This window comes from Corvus cornix, chromosome 9 (assembly GCF_000738735.6).
Source record: "Corvus cornix cornix isolate S_Up_H32 chromosome 9, ASM73873v5, whole genome shotgun sequence".
Classification (NCBI taxonomy): Eukaryota; Metazoa; Chordata; class Aves; order Passeriformes; family Corvidae; genus Corvus; species Corvus cornix.
The window spans coordinates 10,975,732-11,000,077 of NC_046339.1; the positions used below are offsets into that span (position 1 = coordinate 10,975,732).

The window sequence follows — 24,346 nt, forward strand, 5'->3', positions numbered from 1 at the left end:
AGCCAGCCCAGCCAGTCTGGGTGGGACCCCGGCACCCCGCCAGAGCCTGCGGCTGCCGGCACCCCCGAGCACCTGTGCGGCTCCGGGGCGCTGCTGCCCGGGGGCTGCTGGCCCGGGGGCTGAGAGCTGCTGCGGCTCAGTTTGATGGTTCATCTTTCAAAGCTCACCCTGGCACACGTGGATCCTGCTCCGGGGAGGCCAAATGTGAGAAACCCCCCAGCGCTGGGCAGGCACCCGCTGCAGCTCGGGGCTGTGCCATGGAGACGCTGTGCAGCTCCCAAGGGGAAGCTGGGGAGCTGGAGAGGAGGGCACCCACCTTGGCTGGCAGGTGGAGAACGGTGCTGTGCTGGCAGTCATGGGCAGTGCTTGGTGTGGGGCCACCTCTCTCCTCGGCAGCAAGTCACCCCTGCTGCTCACCCCTGCCTCGGTCTCCAGGCCCAGCAGAGTTTTCCTGGCTGGGGTTTCACGTTCTGCAGGGAATCCAAAACACTCATTTGCACTCAAAGGTGTGGGCTGGGTGCTCAGCTCTCAGGTGTGGACAGGCATTTTTCAGGCACTTCTGTTCAGGTGTTCAGCATTGAGCCCAACCATCTCCAGGCTTTACCTGCACTTCCCTCTCCCCATCAGCAGCACCAACATGAAGCTGGGCAGGAGCAGGTCGGAGGGGGAGGATGTTGGGGTGGCCCCTTGGAAGGGATTTTCAGCTCTGTCCTAGAACAGTGAACTCTAGCAAGGTGTTTCCCAGTTTTTTAAGAGAACCTCTGATGTCCTCCAGTTTTTCCTGAGCTTCCTAAGTGGAACCCCAGGAAATCTGCTGACTTCTTCCTGTTTTCTTCCTGAAGTTGTTTACATTTGTTGGCTGGTTCTTTTTTTGTTGTTTGGTTGGTTTGGGGGTTTTTTTGTTTGTTTTTGGTTTTTTTTGTTTTCCCAAATCTCTTTGTGAGCCTCTGATTAATTCAGCTTCTGATTCCTTGGCAGTCACCTCTGGAGACAACGCTGAACATTTCTACACATGTGATCCATCTTCTTCTTGGCTGCATAGCTCTCAGTGCTGGAATTGGGTAAGAAACGTTGCAACAGACCCAAGTACACCATAGCAGGGATGTTAGGAAATAAAATATTGCACAGTGCTGCGTGAAAAACTCTTTGATTAATTAAAGGCGTGGGTGGCTACACAATTGCATCAAATTATCCACGCACTGTGGCAAAATGCAAGATAAAGGCATTGATTTCTTTTTCCAAGGACACGGTCAAGCAGCCCTTGCTGAGCCTGTAGAGAGTTGCTGGCCTGAAGGGGAACAAGAGTATTTCTTGGAGATGTTTTCCACAGAAACAGGAGGTAATGGATCATCTCCACCTGCTGTGCCTAGAAGATGCTGCAATGCCTGTGTGTAAGAAGCCTGGCCCAGGAGCAGTGCCCAGTGCCCTCCCCTCAGGGCAGTATTTGGCCTCTCAAGGCTACCCAGCCCTGAGCACTGGCATGTGGGAGCCAGTCCTCTCCCTCTGGCCTGAGCCTCAAACCCACAACATCCTTTGAAAATCCTGAGCAGGGCTTCCCTTAGCTGGAGGAGCAGCCTGTGGTGGTTCCTGGCTGCCACTGAGGGTGACTTGCCCTCCTTAGAGAAAAGTTTTATTCCACCTTTAAGTGACTGGGTAGCAATACAGTTGCTTCTATTACCGTTTATATTTTGGCTTTCCTGCTGCTTAATTAGTGATTGAACAGGAGGAAGTCAGTGTTTAGGAGCTATCAGCAGGCAGGATTGTGCTGTGCATTGGAGGTTAAGGGCTCACAGTAAAAACGCATGCACCAAAACCACACACAAACTTGATTTTGCACAACTCTAACAGCAGTGACTCAGCTTGCCCTCAAGAAGAGATGGCTGAACGTGTTCCACCTGGCCCAGAACCTTATCATTTCACCCAAGGGTAAAATATTAGCGAGTAACCATCAAGCCAAGTACGTTACAGTCAGGCCATGGGCAGCAGCTGTCTCAGATGACTTCAGCCTTGCCTCGGAGGTGAGGAAATTGGACATGGGTTGCCAGCAGCCACAGAAAGATGGGCAGGTGAGGAGGTGAAGGCACCCTGGATCCTACACAGGCAGTGACCAGCTGCTGTCTGAACAGGACCCAGGAACCAGAGAGCTGACAGAAATTGGATTTTTGTTTGTTTATTTGTTTGCTGTTGTTTTTGTATTAGTGCCCCCATGGCCAGGAAGCAGAAAAGAGATGCCAAGGTGTTTCACAGGACGTGAAGCCCAGCAAGAGAATCTAGATGGGAAGAAACTGTAGCTCTTGGGTCTCACATCTGCACTTGAAGTGAGGTGATGCTGGGTCCAAGGAGCACACAGGTTAACCCTTGCATGCCTGGTTAGGCCAGGGCATCTGGAATAGCTTTGACAAGGTTCTCAGCTAGTTGGGACAGGCAAATCAAACCCAGTGAGGCTGCAGAAAAGGATGCCCAAGACAACTATCTGTACTAATACAGGAAAATTTTCTAAGCCTGATTTGCTTCCCATGAATGCTGCTTTAGCTGGCTGTGAGCATCCCCCACTGCGAGTGAGAGCAGAGCAATGCTGACTGGGGTGGCCAGGCATGGCAGGGAGGGAAAAGGTCAAGGTGATGCTCCCAGAGCTGGCCTGTGTTCCAGGCAGCACTCTGCCCTTTTCCCCCTCCTAGGTTAGAATAGGATGATCCCTTTGGTGCATTAATCCCTGTTTATAGCAAGTGTGTCTGCAAGGCAGAGCTGCCCTCAGACTAATGCACGGTGACTAATGGCTTGCAGAGCTACTGAAGGAGGGCAAAGCAAAAAGTCCTGTTGGGTTTTCCCCAGAAGTTGCAGGCGTTTAGAAGGAATTCGCTGCAGCCATGTGATTTCTTGGGAAGGGTGGAAGTGCTGGAAGTGAGATGCAGTTTGAAGGCAGCAGGGGAGAACCCAGGGCAGTGCCTGGGGTGTGCAGCACTTGGGTCTCCCAGGACTATGCAGTGCTCACAGTGGGAGCAATTTGGGATTGCAGCTTTTCCCCATAGCCTGGAGCATGGGCTACCCAGCAGCAGCTTCTGACCTGGAAATTTTCATTTGCTGCTAGGCCCATCACAAGAGCAGGAGAGATGTTTGTTATCTTTCGTCTGGTGGCGCCAGCAGTTGAGCAAGAGTGGGAGGCTGGCTGCTGTATCCGTGCCATCCAGAGCTCCCACCTCATCCCGCTGGGTGGGGGACTCACGGGCTTGGTAGCATTCCTGGTATGGTGTATCTCCCCTTTTGTTTCAGTGTAATTAGTCTGAAAAGGATGTGGCATCTTCCACCTCAAGGGGAACTGCTAAAGACTCATTAGCAGGGTGCGGGTCGTGGCTGCAGGGGCAGCACGGCGGCGAACAGGGAGGGACGTGCACGGTGCCAGCTGAGCAGGGCAGGGTGTGTGCTCAGCACCCAGGGTTTCTCACTCCCTGCAGCGCCTGGCTTCGGTGCAAGCACGTTTACTTTCCCCGCGGCCTCTCAGGAGGCTCCAGAAGGGTGGGCAAGCCCAAGTTGCCCGGGAAGCCTGGTGGCAGCACGGTGGGCTTGCGGCTGGCAGCGTGGACCTGGCAGGTTGCTGGGCGCAGAAGAGCACAGCACATCATTTGCTGGTGGCTGAACTTTTGGAAGATGCACGTGAACATCCGTCTCTTCATAGCCACGAGCAGGATGGAAAAACCCTCCCGGGCTGCTCTGCTTGCAGAGATGCTGTGAAGGCTGTGTGAGTCACCTGGGGAAGCACAGGGTGCAGCCATGCTCCAGAGAAAGTCCGTGTGCACTTCATCCCTAAGAGTCGGGGACACATTTCGGTGTGGGGATGGGTATTCTCAAAGTGTTTGCTCAGAGCACCTCAGGGTGTCAACCACACGCGGCTCAGGGTTTTCCCTGGGGACCTTTAGTGACAAACCCCTGCCCTGCAGCTGTGCAAAATGAGTGCGGCGATCACCCCACTGCTGATGGGGAGTTCACAGCCTGCCCCATCCTCTCCCAGTGCCACGAGCTGCTCATATAAAAGACTCTATTTTTCCTTTGACCCTCTGGCCAGAGGAAGGAAGGAGGGGCTCACACAACAGCTTTTTCCAGTGTGCTTTGTGGGGGGAAAAAAATGCCGTGGGAGGTGGCCGAAGGCTTTCCCCGCCTAGACAGGGAGCCCATCCACCCACACCCAGTTCTGCTTGGAGGAGCCAGGCTGTGCCCTGATGCTGTAGGCAGGTAACTGTCACAGTGTAGATAGACATGAAACTACTCTGCCTCACCCAGGGCCAGAAGGGTTTTTTGAAAACAAAAATGAAGGGGAAAATACAGTCTCCACCCTTCCACCCATTTTGGTTGGCAAATCAAATAAAACTATCTCGGAGCTGGCACCACAGGAGCAGTGAATGCCAGCTCCCAGCCTCTCACATGAGGTGTCAAAATGAAAGATGAAAAAACAACTCCCAGGTGCCTGGGAGCCACAAACTGGTTTTAAGATGCAGGTAGGTTGTTTTTCCCCGTGTGGTGGTGGGAGCAGCCCCCCACAATCACCCCATGAGTGGGCAACTTCCCCTGTAGCAGCTTAGTCACCCCTGAGCTATGGCACACGTTGATTTGGCTCAATGAAAAGGACTTGGTGAGAAATGCATGTCACCACAGATGGCTTTCATGGGCATCCTGGCTTGGGACAATGCAGCCAGTGACAACATGCTGAAGGGGACCTCAGGCTTGGCCATCACCTCAGGTGTGCCCAATGGTTGCAGGGACCCCTGCAAGGATAAACCAGGTACCAAGGTGCCCCACAGCTGGAACTTCTGCCCTGGATGGGTACACTTGGCCCATGCATGTTTGGTTGCTGTAACTAATACGAGACTTTAAAATACAGGTGGGGGGGATTTCAGTGGTTTCACAGACAAAATTCCCCTACTTAGGGCTATGTACTCTCAGAGGTGGCTCTGGGTTTGCCATGAACAGACCTTGTCATGGGTGCAATGAAGATTTTTTCAAAGTTTGTCAGGGGATCCATGTTCTCCTCTCTGTGGGGGGGAAATCTTAAGACAGCTTCTTCACCTTTGCTACAGTCCAGTTACAGCATTGTGAGCAGCTGGGAGATGCTCTGCAGGGCAGTCACGCTTCTTCACCGCTTCTGCCTCAATGCAGTCAGATCAACCACTCTCATTTCTTGCACTGGGGCTGCCCAAGGCACATTGGTGGCAAGTGGTGGCCTCATGTCTCACCAGTAAAGCAGGGAAAAGCCTTTAACCTGATGCTTTCAGCTGACATTAGGTGCAGAAGCACTGCAAGGAGATGATGTGACCCTGGGCTGCGCTGGGATATCAGGAACACCCCTGGCACTGCCGGGATCAGCCCAGCCAGTCTGATGCAATATTTTACCCCCGAGCTTAGGACCATTGCAAAAAAGCCATGTGTGATGGCAGGGTGGTTTTTTGTGGTGTTTTACCCCTCGTGGCTCAGCTGCTGGGCTTGCACGCAAGGCCGGGCAGGAGCTGCTTATCAGCTCACCCCATCGCGGCAGCGGGAGATGGTGCGCTGCCATCTCTGCTGCTAATCTCATTACAAATAAAGGAGGAGTAGAAGCTAAACTGAGCTCATATTAATTCCCCCTGCCCTGCCCTGCTCAGCTTCAGGAAATACCTACTAGAATTGCCGTTCTTGTTACCCAAACCATCCCTGGAAACAATCATTAGCTGACTTGCTCCTTTGCCAAGGGTGGCCACTCACCAGCCTGCTCTCTTTGCCCACAGGGCCCCCACGGTGCCTGCTCCCACCATGGCTCCCACCAGGGCACATACTGCAGGCTCCTGCACTTGTACTCTGCCACCACAGCCCCGCACGCTGCTGCCCAGCTGGACCACAGCTGGACCCCCTCCCCTGAAGTTCAGGGGTGCTTTCAACCAGAAACAAGGTGAGAATGGCCAGGCAGCTCTCTGAGTCACCTGTTTTGCTTTCTCAAATTCCTCTAGTGTGCTGCACTTATTTTTTGTGGGGTTGGATGATGGCCAGGAGGTTGGGACGTGCTGACATTTATGATTTTTGTTTTTCTGCATAACAAAAGTTTTGCTAAATGAGAAGGAAACAAACTCAGTGCCAGCTTTCACCATGTGTTTAAAACAAGATAAAAGCAATTCTGGGCTGGCCGTGGTATCCTCTAGAGCTGTGGAGACAGCAGTTTCCACTGGGGGGATGGTCAGGTGGCCCACACACACTGCACCGTGCTCCCAGAGGATACTGGGGAGCTCTGTTGCTCTCAGGGACATCTATTGGACCTGTCCATGTGGAGCCCCAGGCCCAACGTGAAGGCAGGGCTGTGCTTGGGGTGAACAACAGTGCAGGATCTGACTGTGCATGGCTGCCTGTTGGTTCTGGTGCTCTCACTGACACCAGGGCATCCCATCTGTCTGGGTGCTGGTGTGGAAATGGGCTGGTGGGAGGAGCAGCACACATCTACATGGGCCCATCCACACGTGGGGAAGAGCACAGTGTCTTGGGACCTGGCCAGGGTCATACCCCAATGCACAGACAAGCAGGAACACTTCCCCCAGGAAAAGGTGGCTCTTACAGTGGGGTGTGGACATAAGGAGCAGTTGTGGAAACAAAAGACATAACTTCTTTTCTCTTTTAATATAGTTCTTCCCCGAAGCAGGACTAGCCCAATTTTATCTCACTGCCAGCTGTTTTGTTATTTTTTCTCTCCCCTCCCCCCTCCCCATCCCGGCTGGGCAAGGGTGTGGACAGGAGGAAACAACCTTTTTTTTTTAATGACAGTTTTTCATGGGAAGATGTTCAGCTGCCTGTAAGTGCTCAGGTTGGCTCTGCCCAGGCGTAAGCAGGAAGGATGAGCAGGGCTCAGTGCAAACTCCATCTCCTTGTTCTGCCCACATCTTTTCCCTCTTGTTGGAGACTCACTGTCCACATGGCCCTAAGCAAGGTTCAGTTGCTTAAAATTAATGCCTCAGAAAGTCTCTCAGGCTAATGCCTATGGAATGTCCAGGTTTCTTTAGACTGCAGCCACTAGACAAAAAGAGGTTTAGGTATTTCAGCCTTGAGTGTAGATTCAGCAACTTGTAAGTACCCACGAGTCTTCTTTTCGGGTGATGTTTCAGGGGTGAGCTTTTGGCTGGAGAGAAGCTTTCTGCAGCCACATGGAGTAAGGCATTTACAGCCCAAGGGGGCTCAGCCTCAGACTTTCTGCTGGCCTCTCTTGGAGGTTTTTTACTTACACAAGGTGTTTTCCATGCTCCTACCCTCTGCATGAGGCATCAGGTACCTTGCTGGGCTGTCATACCTCCTGTTAGCCACTGCTCCCCAAGCCTTGGTGCTTTTGCTCTCACTGGCTCTTCACACTCTGTTGCTGAATCCCTGGCTGCAAAGTGCAATCTTGTCCTTAATGCAGGCATCATTTCATCTGTATTGTCCTGAAATATGACTGACCTCCCTTTGCTGAGACATGCCTGTGGCACAGAGCAGGCTCCTCCAGTGCCCCCACAACCTACAGCAGCTTTGTGTAATGGGCAAGTGAACTTGGCTTGGGCCCACTTGGGCATCAAAACAAAACAAAACAAATCCTCTTGGTAGTAAAGGTCCCCTGGCATGGAGTAACACCATGCAGGCTTCGCTTTCAAAACCACATCCACACCCAAACGCATGCACACACACACAGAACCACCTCAGTTGTTGTTTTAAATACTTTTAAATTCCATTACATTTCCTTTATGGGGAGTTGTTGGTTTTTTTCCTCGTTGACTGTCATAAATCAACCCTGCTAATCCCACTCTACTTATATTATTATTATTATTATTATTATTATTATTATTATTATTATTATTATTCTTGGGAAGGGCATGGCAGAGTGCACAAGGAACTAAGGCACAGTTCAACCACCTCCATCTCCAAAAGGCTCCTGTTGCTGGTGATAGAACTGGGGAATGTATAACACATGACCAACACCCACCTGGGTTGTGCTTCGCTTTGGTGGCCAAGCCTTGGCTAGAGGAGCTCGGAGCTGGCCTGGGAGCCATGAAGTGTGCTCTGGAATGCACATCAGCTTTGTGCTCAGTGCTGTGACTGCAGGCACTGCCTCCCTGCGGAGCTGCTTCACGATGGGGCTTTGGGAAGCAGCAATTACTAGACTGGCAGGTCAAGAGAGGAGTAACAATGTGAATTGAAGTAGGAGGAAGCAAAAATGTAAGTGCAGGTTGTCCCTGGGGCATATTTGACCAAGGAGGAGTGTATATGTTCAGTATTGTCATCAGCTTTCTTTTCACAGGGATGCAGGTGCTCTGAGGCACTCTGGATGTGACCCTGACAGCTCTACCAGATACCAGGCCCCTGCATCAAATCTAAGAGTTAAAATTAATTTCTCAGAGTCCAAGCCACCTTGGTGGCAACCCATCCCACTTGGATACAAGAACCTGTGTTGTATTTTACCCCAAAGAGCTCTGCCACTTGCTCCTGTGAGGCTACAGAGTGCAAATAAACTTGGCACCCACCTCTGCTGTTGCAGCAGAAATACAGATCAACTTCTGAGCTAGACTTTGCCAGAGCAGAGAGCTGGAAAAACAAACAAACGGGAGAAGTGCCTTTGACTCACTGCATTCCCATTTCCTGGCTTCAGCCTGGCTCAGGCTGCCAGCAGGTCCCATTGGCAGAGCAGTGCAGTGAACAGCATGGCCCAGGCAGCGCAGAGTCTTTTCCCTTCTTGGGGATTCAGGGGCCATGTTTGCAACTGAGTCCTGAAATATTGCATCCCCCTGAGGCTGCTCCATGGTGCTGCACCAAAACTGTTTCACTGAGGTGTCTGTGGCCCTGCACACCCCAGCAGTGCACAGGGGCTGTAACTCCCTCTGCTCACCAAACTGCCTGAAGCATGTCCACGGTATGGAAGTTACTGCACAGCTGGATACAGAGCAAGGGAGATGGACAGGCAGCCAGAAGCCCACACACACAATCCACGCTCCTCCAGCATGGAGAGGGGGCTCTGCTCAAAGGTCTAAGGCAGGAAACGCCAAAGGGACAGATACCATCATGAAGCAGGCCCCAAATTCCTTGGTCTATCCAACATTTCACTGAAGAAAGACAAAAACAGGCACAGATGTGTTTAGTTTATTTTCCCTGGATTTAAACACAGCTCTGGCTGACCACCACAGCAGCAAACAAACCATGACCTGTGCCAGCCCCTGCACCTCCTCACAGGAGAAGCAGCTGGTGGGATCCCTGGGAGGGCTGGGGCTGCGCCGAGGGGCAGCTCTGCAGGATGCACTTGGGTAATGGTTGTTGGGGGATGGCAGCACAGAGCCATGCAGAAGGTGCAGCATTAGGAGTCAAGCCTTGGATGCAGCAGCGTGGTGCATGTGGAGAGACAATGAAATGGGTGTCAGCTCTCCAAACTGAACAGCTGCCCTCCCCTCCTTCCCCCCAGCTTCTCCTCTGGCTGTTTTGAAAAAGGGGAGGGGGCGTTAAGCACTTACAGAAGAGGCACTAAAACAGGGAAGGCTCTTTGAAGGCAGAGACCTGGGGCAGTTCTTTAGGGAGCCCACATGAGGAATCTTTTCAACCATCTTCGAGGAAAGGAGATAACCTCAAAGGAATAAGCAATGCTGGTGGCTCAGAAACACCCAGAGCTTTTTCCTCTGCAGATTCAGCATGGAGGAAGTGCAGCAAAAGACTCTTCCAGCATTTTCTAGGCAGTAATAGTGCCCTCTTCACAGTCTGGGCACTTGTTTTTCCAGATGCACAGAGTTCCCCCCTGTCTTGCCCAGGACCAGCTTTTGAGGAGGTCTCTACAGAAGGACAATCCTTGTCTACAGCCTTTGCAGCCAGTGACTGGATGGGAAGAGGGGGCTTCTGAGCCTGGGAGGTTTGAATAGGAACAAGCTGCAGGAGCAAAGAGAAAAGACAATTCTCTATTGCAGATTTTAAGTCCTGGGAATGCCAAAACTGGCAGAGGGGAGCACAAAAGGACTGAAGAAAGAGCCAATGCAGCAGGCAGCTGAGCAAAGCTGCTCAAGGATGTGAACTCCAGCAAAGGTCCCTGCAGTGTTTTCTGGATAGATTGCAGCCTTGCAGTAATTTCAAGGTTGCTAAAATCTGCCTTTTAGGAACTGCGTTCCAGCAGCAGCAGCAGCTGCTGGGTCAAAGTAAAAGCTGTCCTTAGGTCTGGGACAGCAATTCTGTGGCTCAGTGCCTGTTCTGATTGAGATGGGGCTGCTCTGATCCCACACACAGGACTAAATTTAATAGTTGGGGAGGGATGATTTACTGGCTTAGCAGCAGTTACTTGACTACTTGCAAAAAGTGCTTTCACTGCAACAGGCTGGGTCAGAACCACTCTGAGCAAATAGATACTACTACACCATGAACATCTGCTGCTTCTGCACTGCCAGGATGGGAGGATGCAGCCAGGACACCCAGAGCTGCACCATGACCACCCAACACCATGGTTCTTCCTAAGCTGCTTTGCAACAGGAACTTGGAAATTATGACTACAAACTTTGGGTTCTACCAGAGGCAGACTGGGCTGGAAGCTCTAAGTATGCAGTGTGAAGCAGCATCCTTCATGTTCCCAGGCCATTAGCAAGAGAAGGGACTGAACATGAGTGACAGACCCTATTTCACCAGAGTCAGCTGCAAATCACATCCTTTCATGCCCGTGCACAGCTCATGCCCCTGCTCAGCAGCTGATTTCTGGAAGCTCTGCTCAGAATTAATGCCCAAACACCAGCTTTGCATGGCTACAGAGGTATCTTCATTTTGCTAGGATTTGGGTTTTCCTTTGTTTTTTCCCCTTAAAGGCATATTTCAAATGGTGAGGGACAATCATTACTCCAGTTTTTGTGCTCCAATTTCCCCTAAGAGGAAGCAGGAGGAGGAAGACTGGTGCCTTAGGACACCTGAGACATTTCTCCAGCAGATGCTAAAGAGAAGCAGCTATTTTTGGTTGAAAAAGAAAAAAAAATAGATTCTCCGAGGGTGTAGAGTGGGCCTGAATGAGTCCTGAGAAGTGCTAGAGAAGAACAGGGAATGCTGGAAGCAGTCAGCCCCACCAGGAGATGCTGGCATAAGGATGAGGGTTCCAGCAAAAGCTGTGCTAAACACAGAAGAGGCACTCCTGAAACTCCACAATCATATTAACCTGTTAATTTATACAGCATCTCTGTACAAAAATAGAAGGGTTCTAATAAGAATAACAATATTAAATAAATATTTAATAGAAAAAGTCTTTGGCCTAGTTCATAGCTCATCCTTTGGGTTGATGTTCATTTCACTGGGTCCTAGATGCTCCTGGTCCAACATTGCAATCACTTCATCTGCCTGGATTCGTTCCTGCAAGAGGGGAAGCGATGAAATGGTAACAGCAGAGCTTCAGTGCCTGCTCCAGCTAATTCAGTGAGGCTCAGGCTGCTGGGAGGACACGCAGCAAGGATTTTACCCCAGAACCAGCAGTGTAGGTGAGAGGATGGGGAGAGCCTGGGACTCGAGCTGGGGATTTCCTGGGCAAAATAAATCAAATCCTTTCCCACCTCAATACCTGATTCTCTCCTCCCTGCAGGGCTGCAGTGGTTGGGGCAGAGCTGATGTTCTGCAGCTCCCTTATCACACTCCACTAGCAGCCACTGCTGCAGCACAACCTCCTCCTGTCCCCTCCACTGATTTCCAGCTCCCTGGGCAGGGCTGATCTCCTACCACACAGGCACCAAGGCTGGAGGAATTTCTGCTAGTGTAAAAAATCTGAGAGACATCGAAGTACATGGCTGAAAATAAGCTTTTCCCCAAACCTTGCAGCCCACCTCCATCACAAGGGAAAGGAACGAGGGTTTTGCTTTCTCAGTGCATTTAGTTTTGCTTGGTCTTGTATCTTTTATTTCTACAGACCAGAATTGCTATCAAAGAGAGGCAGGGGCTGGAACAGCAGCTTTTTAAAACAGAATGTGGAGGGTGCCTGGTGAAAGGCATCACAACCCAGATCTTGCAAGGCACCTTGGGTGCCCAGAGCCATGGACTTCAGGTTGCCAAAATGCCTATGAGCGGACTTAGCAGCACGACTCAGCACAGCACTCGGAGCTGTGGACGGCTCTGGAGGAGCTCCCCATCCATCAGGCTGCTGCCACTAGGTGTCAGAAATGGCCAGCCCAGCCCTGCACGGAGCCCTTCCATGCCCCACTCAGCACCCCAGCCCAGCACTGCACCCCACGGGCCAAGGGCAATGGCTGCCCAGGAGCAGGACTGGCAGCAAAAACCTGCCCCAGGGCCACCAGCTCATATCATGGGAATGCTGCTGTGGGAGGTGTAATGGGAGGAAAACAGATGGACTGGGACTGGAGAATAAGGTGGTCCTGGCTCCTGTGGGATGCTGGCTATGCCCCAACTCCCCTCACAGCAGAATGGAGGGACTCACCAGCTCTCTGTAAAGAGGGTCCAAGGTGAACCAGAGAGCCACAGCGCACCGCTGGCCTTTGGTGACTGCCTTCACCCCGTGGGGGTTCTCGCCACCCGACGAGAAGCTGATCATTCTCCCACACTTGGGCTTGATGGAGGCCTGCAGGGAAACAGCAACAGCAGGCTGGCAAGGAGCTGCACGTGCTGGCTGTGGCCAGGCTCACCATGGTCCAGGGCCTGGGACCTCACTGGACATCCCTTTGCATCGCCCCAGGACCTGCTCAGCTGCTCTGGGGGACATGTAGAGCTCTAGGCGTGCCTGGGAAAATGTGTGGAGTAAATAGGCAGGTGTGAAGCTTGCTCCTGCTGTGCAGACATCGTGCAGAAACGACAGTGGCATGGAGTCTCTGCAAAACTATAGCTGACCACCTAGAGCAAAATGGGGCCATGGTGTAACTCCAGGGACGTCCAGGGTAAGCCTGGCATGGCTGTGAAACATCTCTTTCTTTCTTCTCTTGGCAGAGCCCACAAGAGTCCTGCAGGACCTCAGGAGGGAGCAGAAGTGCCAATCAAATCGACCCTCAGGCACTTAAGTAGACCCAATCTACCCTCCAGCTCCTCCAGAGACCCCAGCAGGGTGCCCAGACCTCTGTTCAACCACAGAGTGAGTGCCCAGCTTTCTTAATGGCCACAAACAGAGGTGAGGGCTCATGCCGGAGCCACATCCCTCTCAGGGTCTGATGTCCATCACGGTGACACACTCTGGAAGAAGAGACTTGGATCAGGCACTGCATCTGTATGGAGGCACCAGTTCATGTTTGACCACGAGATGGGGTGGCAGCTCAGCAGTCCTCCAGGCAGGGACAACTACCAGCCATCCCTTTGCCTGCACTGGGGGTGGGGAGAAACAGAAGGTCTGTGCTCCTCTGCAGCAGGATTTTGTATGTGCTGTTTGCAAGTTAGGAGCTGCAGGCTGCCCAGGGAAGTGCAGAGCCCTCAGCATGGACTACTGAGGAACAGCTTTTGGCCTGCAGCACCAACTCACCGTCACAGTTTTGGCATCCATCTCAGTGAAAATGAACTCGCCGCCTTCGAAATCTGCGTTCATGTACAGGAGGGCACTGGGGGAGGAAGTGGGAGATCCCCGTAAGGGCAGCACTGGGGAGGTCTCAAGGCTGACCCCCACCTCGTGGACAGATCCCACACTGCTCCACTAAGCCACAGGTGGGGGACAGCCAGAGGGAGAGAAGTCCCTAGGGAGATCCCCTCCCTTCCTTCCTACCTGTAATCCCGAAAGGTATAGGCAGGAGGCTCCTTCCAGCACTCGTTGGCCTCGGGGTCCAAGAGGCAGTTGTCAGCATGGATGGGATGGCTCAGATCATTCCTTCTCTCCTGCTGGCCTAAGCAGAACCATGTGGAGGAAGGGGGAAGGAGAAGGGGTGGATGAGATGGAAATGCCATGCTCTGTGGGGTCTCATCATGGGGTGGGAGCCTACCCTGACCCCACATTGGATGATGTTCACAGGTGAGAGAAGGAAAGGAATGGCTGGGGAGAAAAGGCAACGTCTAAGGACTCAGATCTGCACAGGTCTGCCTGTTCCTTACTGCAGGGAAGCGAGATGGAGAGCTGGGGCTGGGGTGGAAAGGAGAAGGGAAAGACAGAGGAGGCAAGAGAAGAGGGAGGAGAAAACAGAAGAGTTGCAGACATGAAAATTAAGAGACATAACAGAAATGAGCTCCTTTGGGACAGCAGTGCCCACTTTTTGCTGCTGTGGGATGCTGACTTTGCCCAGCCCTTGGCCACCAATTTAAACATCAAGCAAAATGGAGCTACTCTGACCCCCATTCATAAAGCCCCCACGGAGGGCTGAACCCCTGCCATCCTCCCTGCTCCACTGCTAGCTCCAATTCCTCACCAGAGAGGGCGGTGCGGCACACCAGGTGTGTGTAGGAGAAGTAGAGCGTGGAGTTGAGCTGGAAGTAGGACTCGACGATCCTGCGAGCCTTCTCACTGATGTCATAGAACAGGCGGGCACTCTTCAGCGGGACACGGCCCTCGTAGCCATACTGGGCAAGGAGAAAGGCCAGGAGGGGTCAGTGTTATGTGCAGAGTGGGAGGGAGGGCACAGGAGGAGGAGAAAGAAGAGGGAGCTGTACCTTGAGGGCTTTGAGGACAGTGGCTCCTTCAAATCTCTCATTTGGGGTGTGGGGGAGGTTTTGCCCCTGTAGCCATCTCCAGCCAACATGATCCCCTGGAAGACATGAATACAGATGAGGGGTGAACTGGTTTGTCAGGAGAGAGGTGTCTGCAATGGAAGCACATGGCACCCTCTTCCCCAAATCCCCCAGGGCTGCATTCACTGGGCCAGGTGAGTTGGGTGGGAAGGTGCTGCAGCTGTCTGTGAACAGGGATGCTGGATATCAACCACCCACCTCCTACCTGGGGATGTTCTGGCACCCTCAGTCCCTTGCCAGGCTCAGTTAATGGTGAATGAGAAGGCTCAACCAGACTTGTGGATTAGCATCCTTTGGGGTTGTGTATAACATGGAGAAAGAGCTCCTTCTGCCCAGGCTCTGTCTTGCAGCGTGTTCGTAAGAACAGCCCAGGATGGAGCAGCAGCTCCCGTGCTGCAGTTATGGGTGTGCTATGGGGACAAGCATCCACCTGCTCTCCACAGGCATCCCGGCATCAGCTGTAACACCCAGGAGCAAGGCATAAACCCAGAAGCTCTCCAGAGGCTGGTCATACATTCAGCTGTCACACTCAGCCCAGGGCCACTGCCTACTCACACTGGCCACCCTGTGCAGCTCCCGGCACTGCTCCTCCGAGATGACGTTATCCAGCAGCACTCGCTGGGTGCCATTCAGCTGCTGAGAGTTGTAGACAAACTTCACATCGCTGTAGAGAAGGGGGCCCCCTGAGCAGAGACACAAAACCATCCTGCTGAACATGCCCTGGCCTTGCTGACATCTTGTACAGTGGCTGGAGGCCAGCTGAAGTCACCCAGGTGCGCTGACAGGCAAAGAGCTCCACAGCAGAGAGCAGAGTTTGGCCTCCCATCAGTAACATAAGAAAGAGAAGCAATGGGAACACATGGAGATGAAACCAATTTGCTGCAGGAGCATCAGCATTTTCTACCATCTGAACAGCTGCCCTGCAAATGCAGGGACCACAGCCTGGAAACACCAAACCCCAGGGGGGCACAGGGAGAGATACGGACAGTGGCTAACTTGGCTCTCTGGCCCAGCCGTCAACACCATCAAGGCTGTAGGCTCCCATTGCATTTGTGCTGTGTGGATCCTGCTGGCTTGGCATGCAAAGCCACTCTCTGCAACTGTCATCAGTGTTTTTTGTCTTCTATACAGAGAGAAAACCTCACGTGGTGCTGAGCTTGCAGCAAGCCCTGCTCTCCTCCAAGAATGGGGGCAGGGAGTGGGTGAGCCAGAGCACTCTGAGGACAATCCTCCTCCACTGAGGCAAAGGAGCTGCCATGGCTGTCCCTGCCATCCCTCACATCCTGCCTCTGAGCTGCCTCCCTCTGCCTGCAGGCTTTTCATGAGAGGTTTCAATCCATCCCCATCAAATTTGACTGATCAAAAAACCAGAGCAAGGCCCCTAAACCACCATCTTTTGAAGTCTCTTTCTTGCATCTCCTCAAAGAGAGAAAATGAAATGAATGGTAACAATAAAAGCCTAAACCAGATGTTTCTCCAGGAGAAAAGTGAAATACATCTAAACTGTGGGGAAAATTATTTGTTGTCACAGAGACACAACGAAATAGAGGAAACAGAGTCACAGAGCTCCTCTCACCATGTGGCACTACGGAACTTCTCTGTGACAATGTTTTTGTAACTTTTCTTGCCTGTTGAGTCAAAACTGTGTTCTTGGCAGGTTTCCTTGGCCCATGGAGGACACGTAACACCCACAGAGCCCTGTGATTAGCCCACAACTTTATTTCTGAAGAGTTAGGTTTCTTGGAAATGGAAAAGATGGGATGTTTCTGGCGTTCACTGTGCTGATTTTGTTGCCTGATAACCACACTTATTGCAAATGCAGCTGGATCAGAATCAGGATTCTCAAATCCATACTCCTGGCACGCTCCAAATCAGTGCTGCGTTTTCCAGCTCAGATGTTCTTCCCCAGCCACAGGCACATGAGGGACGAACATGGGAAGCATCACTCACCACTTCCAACATTTCTTCTGTTCCTCCCAGGGATCCAGTGGGCCAGCTCTGTGCCATGGACACTGAACCCTTGTCCCACACTGACAGTGTGCTCCCACCTGCTTTCCTTGCCTCCGCCTCCTCTAAGCATCAGCAGAGAGACAGGCCTGTTCCATGTCTCTGTGCTCTGTGAAAAACACCCCAAAGAAACTGACGAATTCTTTGGACTTTGGGGAGTGAAGGCATTGGCAGAAAGGAGGAAGGGGGGAAGGGTAGAAGTATGGAAGAGTACAAAACTAAAACAGGCTTTTTTCTTTCAGCCTTTTTCCAAGTAAAAAGAGAGAAAGAAAAAAAGACAACAGAGAAAGGCAGCAGCTGGATGGACAAAAATCCCAGTTTCTTTTTTGAATGGTTTCAGTTTTCTTTGTAAACAAAAACATTCTGCAAGTAAACCAGAATAAGAGCATAGAGAAAAATAAAAACAGAAAGAAGGACTCTGAAATTACTTGGTTATAAATGGCAAACAGGCCAACAAATGTAATTCAACCAGCTCTTGGCTTAAGCAAGATCTTTGGGATCTTACTGTGGTATTTGCCTATTTTATGTATGGCTAGAGAAGGGATAACAACACTCTGAACACAACACTGAGCAGTTGGACACAGGCTGGGGAAAGCTGTGAAATTCCCCAAAAAGCGCTACCATCCATTGCATTAGAGGGAGGTTTAATTGCCTGCTGCTGTGAAGCTGGCTTGCTAGAGACACAAGACACCTCCTGGCTTGAGACCCTGTTGTTTTGCAGCAAGGACTCTGCTTTGGTGCTTGGCTACAATATTGTTTTTCAAAATTGTTATGGGGAAAAATCCTGTCTTTAGTAGAAGATGCTATGGTATTTTCTGTGGTTGCTGAAAATGTGCTGAAATCAGTTGAAGTGTCTGCTGACAGGCTTATAAACAAGTGATTTCATGTGAGCTAAGACATGAAATCATAAGCTAATACAGTGTGATCCAGCACATTTAGCAAAGCATCAGGACCAGATGCTTCCAGCATCCCTCCTTCTGCAGCCTGGACAACAGGGAACACGTTGATCTTAAAAGCACCAAAAGAGGAAAGACTACTGTGTGCTGGTGTCACTTTCCCCATGGTGAGGAAGACCCAACCTCCCAGCTCCACATCTCAGGGCTCTGTCACCTCAGCAGGTGGGAAAAACACGTCCAAAAAGCAGTGCCCTGGGATCCACAGACCCAGAAATGCTGTGGCAGCATGAAGACTTCTCTGTCTCTTAAACAAAACTGGAACTCCTTAAATAGGAGTGCCTCTCATTGCTCAGTGGCCAGCCTTTGCAGTGTGTAGTCTCTAGCAATAGGAAAAAAACCATCCCGATTTTGTTGAAACATCTCCATCAGCCTTACCCTCCTTCAGCTCTCGATCTGGCTTTGGCATGGGTTTCTTTGTCAGGGACAGCCGGGGCCCATCCTCTGGTTCACTGCTGATACTTGATGGGACACTGAGGAGCAAAAGAGAAGAGGAACATCCCAACTTTGGCCACAAGTTCTTGCACTTGCACTTTTGCACCCTTTGGAAACTAATACACAAAACCCCCAAACAGATCAGTACTTTGTACAAATGTCACAACATACAAGCTGAAGCCCTCACCCTGTCCTGTGGCAAACATCTGGGAATGGGAGCAACAGTTTCCACCAGCAAAGCACAGACACCAACAAATCTGACCAGCACCACTTGCCCCATCAATCAAATTCCCTCCAGACCATTGCTGGTTTTGAGGCACTCAGCTAAAATAAGGTCCTTGTGGGAATGTTTGTAATGGTAGGGGGCAATGGGCCCTAGTTCAGCCATGATGGTGAGCTGGGTGGATGGGCAGTACCCCCGAATGGCAGGCTGGTACCCCACCATGAGCACATCCCCTTGATCCCACCGTGGGGAATGGCAAAGCTGCAGCTCAGCTGGGGTGACTGTGGCTCACCTGTGCTCGTCCTGGCGGGGGCCATACCTGTTCCAGTAGTTCTGTGGGAAAAGAGAGAGGTCAAACTTCTTAATTTAATGCCCAGCCAAAGCCATGGCATTACCTGCTCTGCCTGACTCCCAGGAACATCAGCCAGCCTCTCTGGATCTATCCCACACAACTTTGGGCAATGGCCTGAGGTCACCAGATTGAAAATGTGAATCCAAACTGGCACATTGTGATGAGTACCTAGGAAGCCCAGCTTGCCCAGGCATCTCTGTCTCACCCCATCACCATGGCAGTGGCTGGGACTCAGACAGACCCCACGGCAGGAGAGCTGGACGAGGCTGTATGTGCCTCTCCATCACCCCAGGACTGCCTGCCTTTGCTTTGCCACCACTATTTTCCTATAGGGAACAAACCAGGCCAAGACCCAGCTCCCGAGTCACCTGCACAGGACTGGCTTTATAGCAGAGGGGAGGGGGGGAGCTGGTCCTACAGCTGTGAACTCCTACAGGTCCTGCCACAGCACACCCAGGCATTACCGGCTCTGTGTAGGCGTATCCCAGGCCGGCCGCAGCCACCTGCAAGAGGTGAGACTCCAGCTTGTGGCGCCGCAGCAGCGTTTTTGCTTCCTGAAAAGAGAAGGAAAACAGGAGTAGTTGAACATGGCAAGCTTTTGCAAGACAGTGGCAATGCACCTCTGCTTCAGAGGGGTTTGGTTTCCATGCAATGCTGCAAAGTCCCGTGGGGCGAGGGATGCTTGGAGCAGCCCCAGGAACAAGGCTGAGGCACTCAGTACATGACAGAAAGTGTTCAGCAACTCATTTAGGAAGCCTGAATCCCCAAAACACATGTCCATAGCTGGAAGAAACTCCTGAGCGCCTTGGAGAGCCTCCAAATATTTGGGCAAAAGGCTGGCCAGAGAAACCCCAGCTGCAGAACAGGGGCAGGCTGATGGGGCAGGGACCCCGGCTGGACTGTGCCTCAGTTCCCCAGATGGAGCCCATGGCCTGGCCCTGGGATGCACTCAGAGTGCTTGGATGGGGACCACAAAGCACAGCCAGCTGGAAATTGTCCATCAGAGGGCTTTATTTTGAATGAAAAGTCTGTAAACAAAACACTGGTATTTCTCCTAGAAAAGTATTGTGCAAAGCAAAAATCAATTCATTTGTTACAGAAAACTTCAAAACACTGTAAACAATTAAATGTTTTTGTCAACTTAAGGTTTTTTTCCTAGATTCATTTTGTGAGGCAAAACAACAATTATTCTTGTTTTCCTTTTTATCAATTTGCTTTTATTTCTTAACACTTTACCAAATTCACCTCGATTTGCCTGGAAGTCAAGGAGTTCCCAAAGGAATGGAAAAACCAATTCCTGCCAACACTCTACTTATGGTGCAAGAGGTATGAGCAGGGCTGTGATGGGATGGGAGGAACTTCTGCATGGTGAGGAAGGCAGCCCCAGGGCCACAGATAAAGGCTGCCCAGACCAGAGAGGAAGCCAGTCCTGCTGGTTGATGGAACACACAGTTTGGTTATTTGACCCCAGCCTAACCCTGTGACAACAAAGCTACTCCCTGCAGGACAGGCTGAGCCCTGAACTCCAAGCTAAGACACTTGAGAGTAATGCTGGGATCCCAGCCTCCCCTGGGAAATATTTCTCAGCCTTTTGCTGGGTGTTTCATTGCATTCCTCCTCTGCGCATCCTCCGGAGCACTGGACAAGAGAAGGGTTTACACTGTTGGTCACTGCCCTCCCTGCCCTTGCTCAGGCTTTACTAAGCTGAAGTCCCCATTTAAAGCAGATCCTGTTCACTGGCCTCTCCTCCACACCAGTGACTCTGAACTTGAACTTGTGAACTTGAACAAAAATTACCACCTCAGCATCACCAGCGAGCCCAGCACTTCCACTTCTCTTTTCAAAGTGGTCCCACTGTGGGAAAGCTGCCAAGCTGCTTTTATTTTCAGCAGATTCTTTTACTAAAGCCTCCCCCCAAGAGCTCTCAGGTGTCACTCACTCTCACCTTTCGGGGTTTGATGGTGGCTGGATCCACTGTACCTTCCAAGAGACCCTCGTAATAACCTGCATTCTCCAGGACATCTTCATCATCCGGGTGGAAGAGCAGGTAGGACTTGGCACACTCCAGGGCTTTTACGTAGTCACCGACTGGGGAGCAACACAGCAGTGGTCAGGGGGGCACAGGGGGCTCACACAGAGCCCAGGAGGGGACTGCAGGGATGGAGGCACAGCCTGAGCTCCCCATCAGCTGAAGGGGCAGCCCAGCACTTCACAAGGCTCTTTTCATGCCACTTTGTCTTAACCACTCCACTTCACCAGCAAGAAAACTGAGGCACAGACACGAGACTTTTCTGCCACCATACACAGATCAGATGGTATCCAAATGGGATCCAACTGGATGGGCAGGATGTGGATACTGTCTGGCATCAAGCTGCTTCTCATCTGTGCAGCATCTCTCAGGGCCCAGGGGGTTTTACCCACCACATTAAACCTCTAACTGGGCAGAGGAATAAAGAAGCCTGTACACCACACATGAAACGCTGCTGACTCCTCCTTCTTTCTTCCCACTGTGTTGATGAATGAAGAATCTTTATGTCTGAGTAGAAATTTTGACCATTGTGCATTCTGCCCTCTTCAGGAAAGAGCTCTTTGCAGAATCCTGAGAGAGCAGATTTCTATTTTCTTTTATATAACAGAACATAATAAAATAGCACACAGAACCACACAACTGGCATTATTTTTTAGCACTGCCGACTCCTGACATTTTGCCATGCTGCCAGCTCCTGCGACTTTACTGCGAATCTTAAAATATTTGGCAATTGGCAAAAAATTGGCATCTTGGGATAAACTTGAGCTAATTCATATATCTCTTATATTTTAATTTAGAAAATTTATCAGGTCATTTCAGAAATTGTGAAACATATAAATCCCAAGGATTTTAATATCAAAAGCCAAATGAAAGGATCCTAAAAAACACGATTTATTTAAAGAACAGTAATGTTTAAGCTAAAGGTTGGTCTTTTAAAACCTGACTGATGATCTAAAACACCTTCACAAAACTACTTAATTGTATTTCAGTCAACCTGACTTTTGAAGAGACAATTTCCACTGTTATTTGCTTCTCTTTCAGACCACGTCTCTGCATCACTGTAGTGTGGACATGAGGGGGAAATTGCCTTACTCCCAAATGGAACAATATAAACTTGCACAAAATGAACAGAACTCAGCCAGGTGCTACGAGGAACAGTACAAGAGCCTTTACCTCTGTAATAGGCAAACTGCAAGTAGTCATAATGGAGGGGAAGGAAATTTTCGATGGGTGAGATCCGGCCCGAACGTGTGGCGAGCTCTCGGACACAGTCGTGTTTGCAGGCCAGGACCTGCATGTAGTGATCTGCCAAGAAAAGAGGGAGAAGGTGGCCTGAGCTGAGAAGGATGGCGACAGTGCTGAGACAAGGACAGACAGAGGATAAAACTCCTGAGCTGAGGGATGTGCAACTCACACTGCTTTGGTCTGGCAGGCGAGTGTGCACTGAGAGAAAGGCTCCTCCCCAAAACCAATTTGAGAGAGTTGCAGTTACAGCCTTGCCCCCCTTGAGAAACGCCTTCCTCCTTCTGTCAACTGTAGAGGGAGCTTGAGCATCTCTTTTGTGTGGCAGGAGCGCTGTTTCTGCCCAGGGAAGCTGGTGGCAGGGACTGCAGGTGGCAGGTAGCACTTCAACCCCAAGAGACAAACCCACAAAGCAAGCAGAGGTGTGAAGACAAGCGGCCACATGTGCTGCCACATGAAATCCAGCTCCAGACTCCCTTCCTTCACCTCATCTTTAATCCTCTCCTTTCCTGCAGCAAGGAAGGTCCTGTGAGGGCACGGGGAGGCTTAGCTAAGAGGGGTTGGTGCGGATTCTCCAGCACGGCCAAGCAAGGCACCTGCACCCCATCCGAAAGGTCTGAGGTGCAAATCTGGGCAGCAGAAAACCCCATGTCTGCTGCTTCTCAAAGATGAGGTATCTCCCAGGGAATCACGAACACACGGTAAACATCTGCCATTAACAAAGTTTCTTAATTGGTGGGAGTCCACAGTATAGGCGTTGTACCAGCTGCACAGTTTTTAAAGCCAACACTGACATCTGATTCCATTTTAGAGCCTTTGCTGCAATGTACTTACGAATCTACTCTGCTTGCTCTGTCTCTGCACACCATTAAAAACCTTAAGGAACAAATACAGGCTCGAAAATAACCATGTGCTCAGCTACCAAAGCATTTCTTAGAGCTGCCATAAAAAACGCCTGAGGAATTTGCAATGAAATCAAGTGGAGACTCAGAACAGTGCCTATTTGCTCTTGACAGGTAGTCCGAGTAGTTATCTGACTTACCATACACACACAGTGTATTACATTAAGAAAAGCAAGAAGGGAAAGGAAATAAATCATATTGTTGTAATTTAAAGCTGTTTAAGCATCCTAGATCCGAAATAATCCATCACTGAGAAGCACTGCTTTTTCTTGGTACTCTCCAAGTGCCCTAGAACTAGGGTTATATAGACTGGAATCAATTCACTGAAATGTATCTGTCCCTGGGGGGAAAAGGTGAGAGTGCTTCAACCTCAAGCAGCAGCACAGCAAAGCAGTTTGGGATTAAAGAGAGAAATGAGTTTTGAAGAAACCGAAACTCTCTTTTCTTTGTATATTAGTGTTCCCACTCCCTGTTGAAACATCTGTGCCTGAGTGCCTTGGACCAGGGGTGAACTTTGGATTATGCTGCCCTGGAAGGAACCACCGAGTTTCCAACAGGAAAGCAGTTGCATCACGTATCTTATTTCCCTCCCTCAACTCCCTGTTTTGTTGGGTACCTGAATGGTCCCGGGGTTTAGAGTTGTTATGCCCAGGCATCCCTGGCCAAGCCACAGCACTTGCAAGGACCATCTGGCCTGTTGTCCCTCCCAGGTGATGTGCTGCTCTGAGCACCACCACACCATGACCCTGTCTGTGCTCAGGATGGGCCAGCACAGAAACCCCTCGGCTCACTGGGGCTGCACCCGGCTTGCCCAGCACAGGAACAGTTTGTCCTGTTCGAAGAGCAGCAGCTTTCAGTGAGAAGGATGCTGGGTTTGCTTTGCCACTGAAGACTGCTCTCTTGATGTGGCCCCTGGGGTCCTAGTCAGGGCTCTAAAAGCAGGTCTGATCAGCTGAGAGCCACACTGGTACCAAGTCAGCCCTTCCAACACTTCTATTTTTCGCATGGGTAAACAAACCCCACCAGGGTAGCTTCCCGTCTGGTATGCTGGTGGTTTCTCCTCTTGGTTGTTTCAATTAGATTTCCTGTCTCGACACAAACAGAATTATGCAAACCCAAAAAGCAGTCTGCATCTGAGTGAAGTATTTTCCACACAAGAAGCAAGATTCCAGGGCTTGATGCTACTCCAAGACCATAAGCAGATAAATAAGATTTCTGTCACCAAACAAACCTTAATTTATTGCTCTTCCTTCCCTCCTGACTAATTAAATGTAATCTCATTTCTACTGAGAATGAACTGTTTTAATCCCCTCTGGCTCAGAGCCACACATGCAAATCTGAAGATTACATAGCAACGCTCAATTCTCTCCAGAGATTTCAGTCAAGATCATAATTAGGTGGGCCTCCACTAATGACAAATCCATCCTTTTGGATGGGGAGAAAATCCATGTTGCGAGCCTTTTTGGCAACTTTCCTGGCCCTCTGGAGCATGGCCAAGAGAACTCTGCTGCTCTTTTCATATGCTCTCAGAAACAGAAAACATAAACAAAGGCCAGCAATGTCTAGATCCCAGGGAGGTGTGCG

General features: G+C 50.8%; 1 protein-coding gene across 1 annotated transcript in view; it reads right to left on the reverse strand.

Moving 5' to 3' along the window:
* Positions 1–9,095: 9,095 nt before the first annotated feature.
* P3H2 (prolyl 3-hydroxylase 2) overlaps positions 9,096–24,346 on the reverse strand; it is a 65,439-nt gene continuing 50,188 nt past the window's right edge. The window contains 13 exon segments of the mRNA XM_039557065.1: positions 9,096–11,331; positions 12,404–12,544; positions 13,430–13,505; positions 13,667–13,784; positions 14,301–14,451; positions 14,542–14,597; positions 14,600–14,636; positions 15,175–15,302; positions 17,958–18,052; positions 18,530–18,570; positions 19,054–19,143; positions 20,535–20,677; positions 21,792–21,923. Coding sequence (XP_039412999.1) covers positions 11,239–11,331; positions 12,404–12,544; positions 13,430–13,505; positions 13,667–13,784; positions 14,301–14,451; positions 14,542–14,597; positions 14,600–14,636; positions 15,175–15,302; positions 17,958–18,052; positions 18,530–18,570; positions 19,054–19,143; positions 20,535–20,677; positions 21,792–21,923 — 1,301 coding nt within the window. The 3' untranslated portion in view covers positions 9,096–11,238.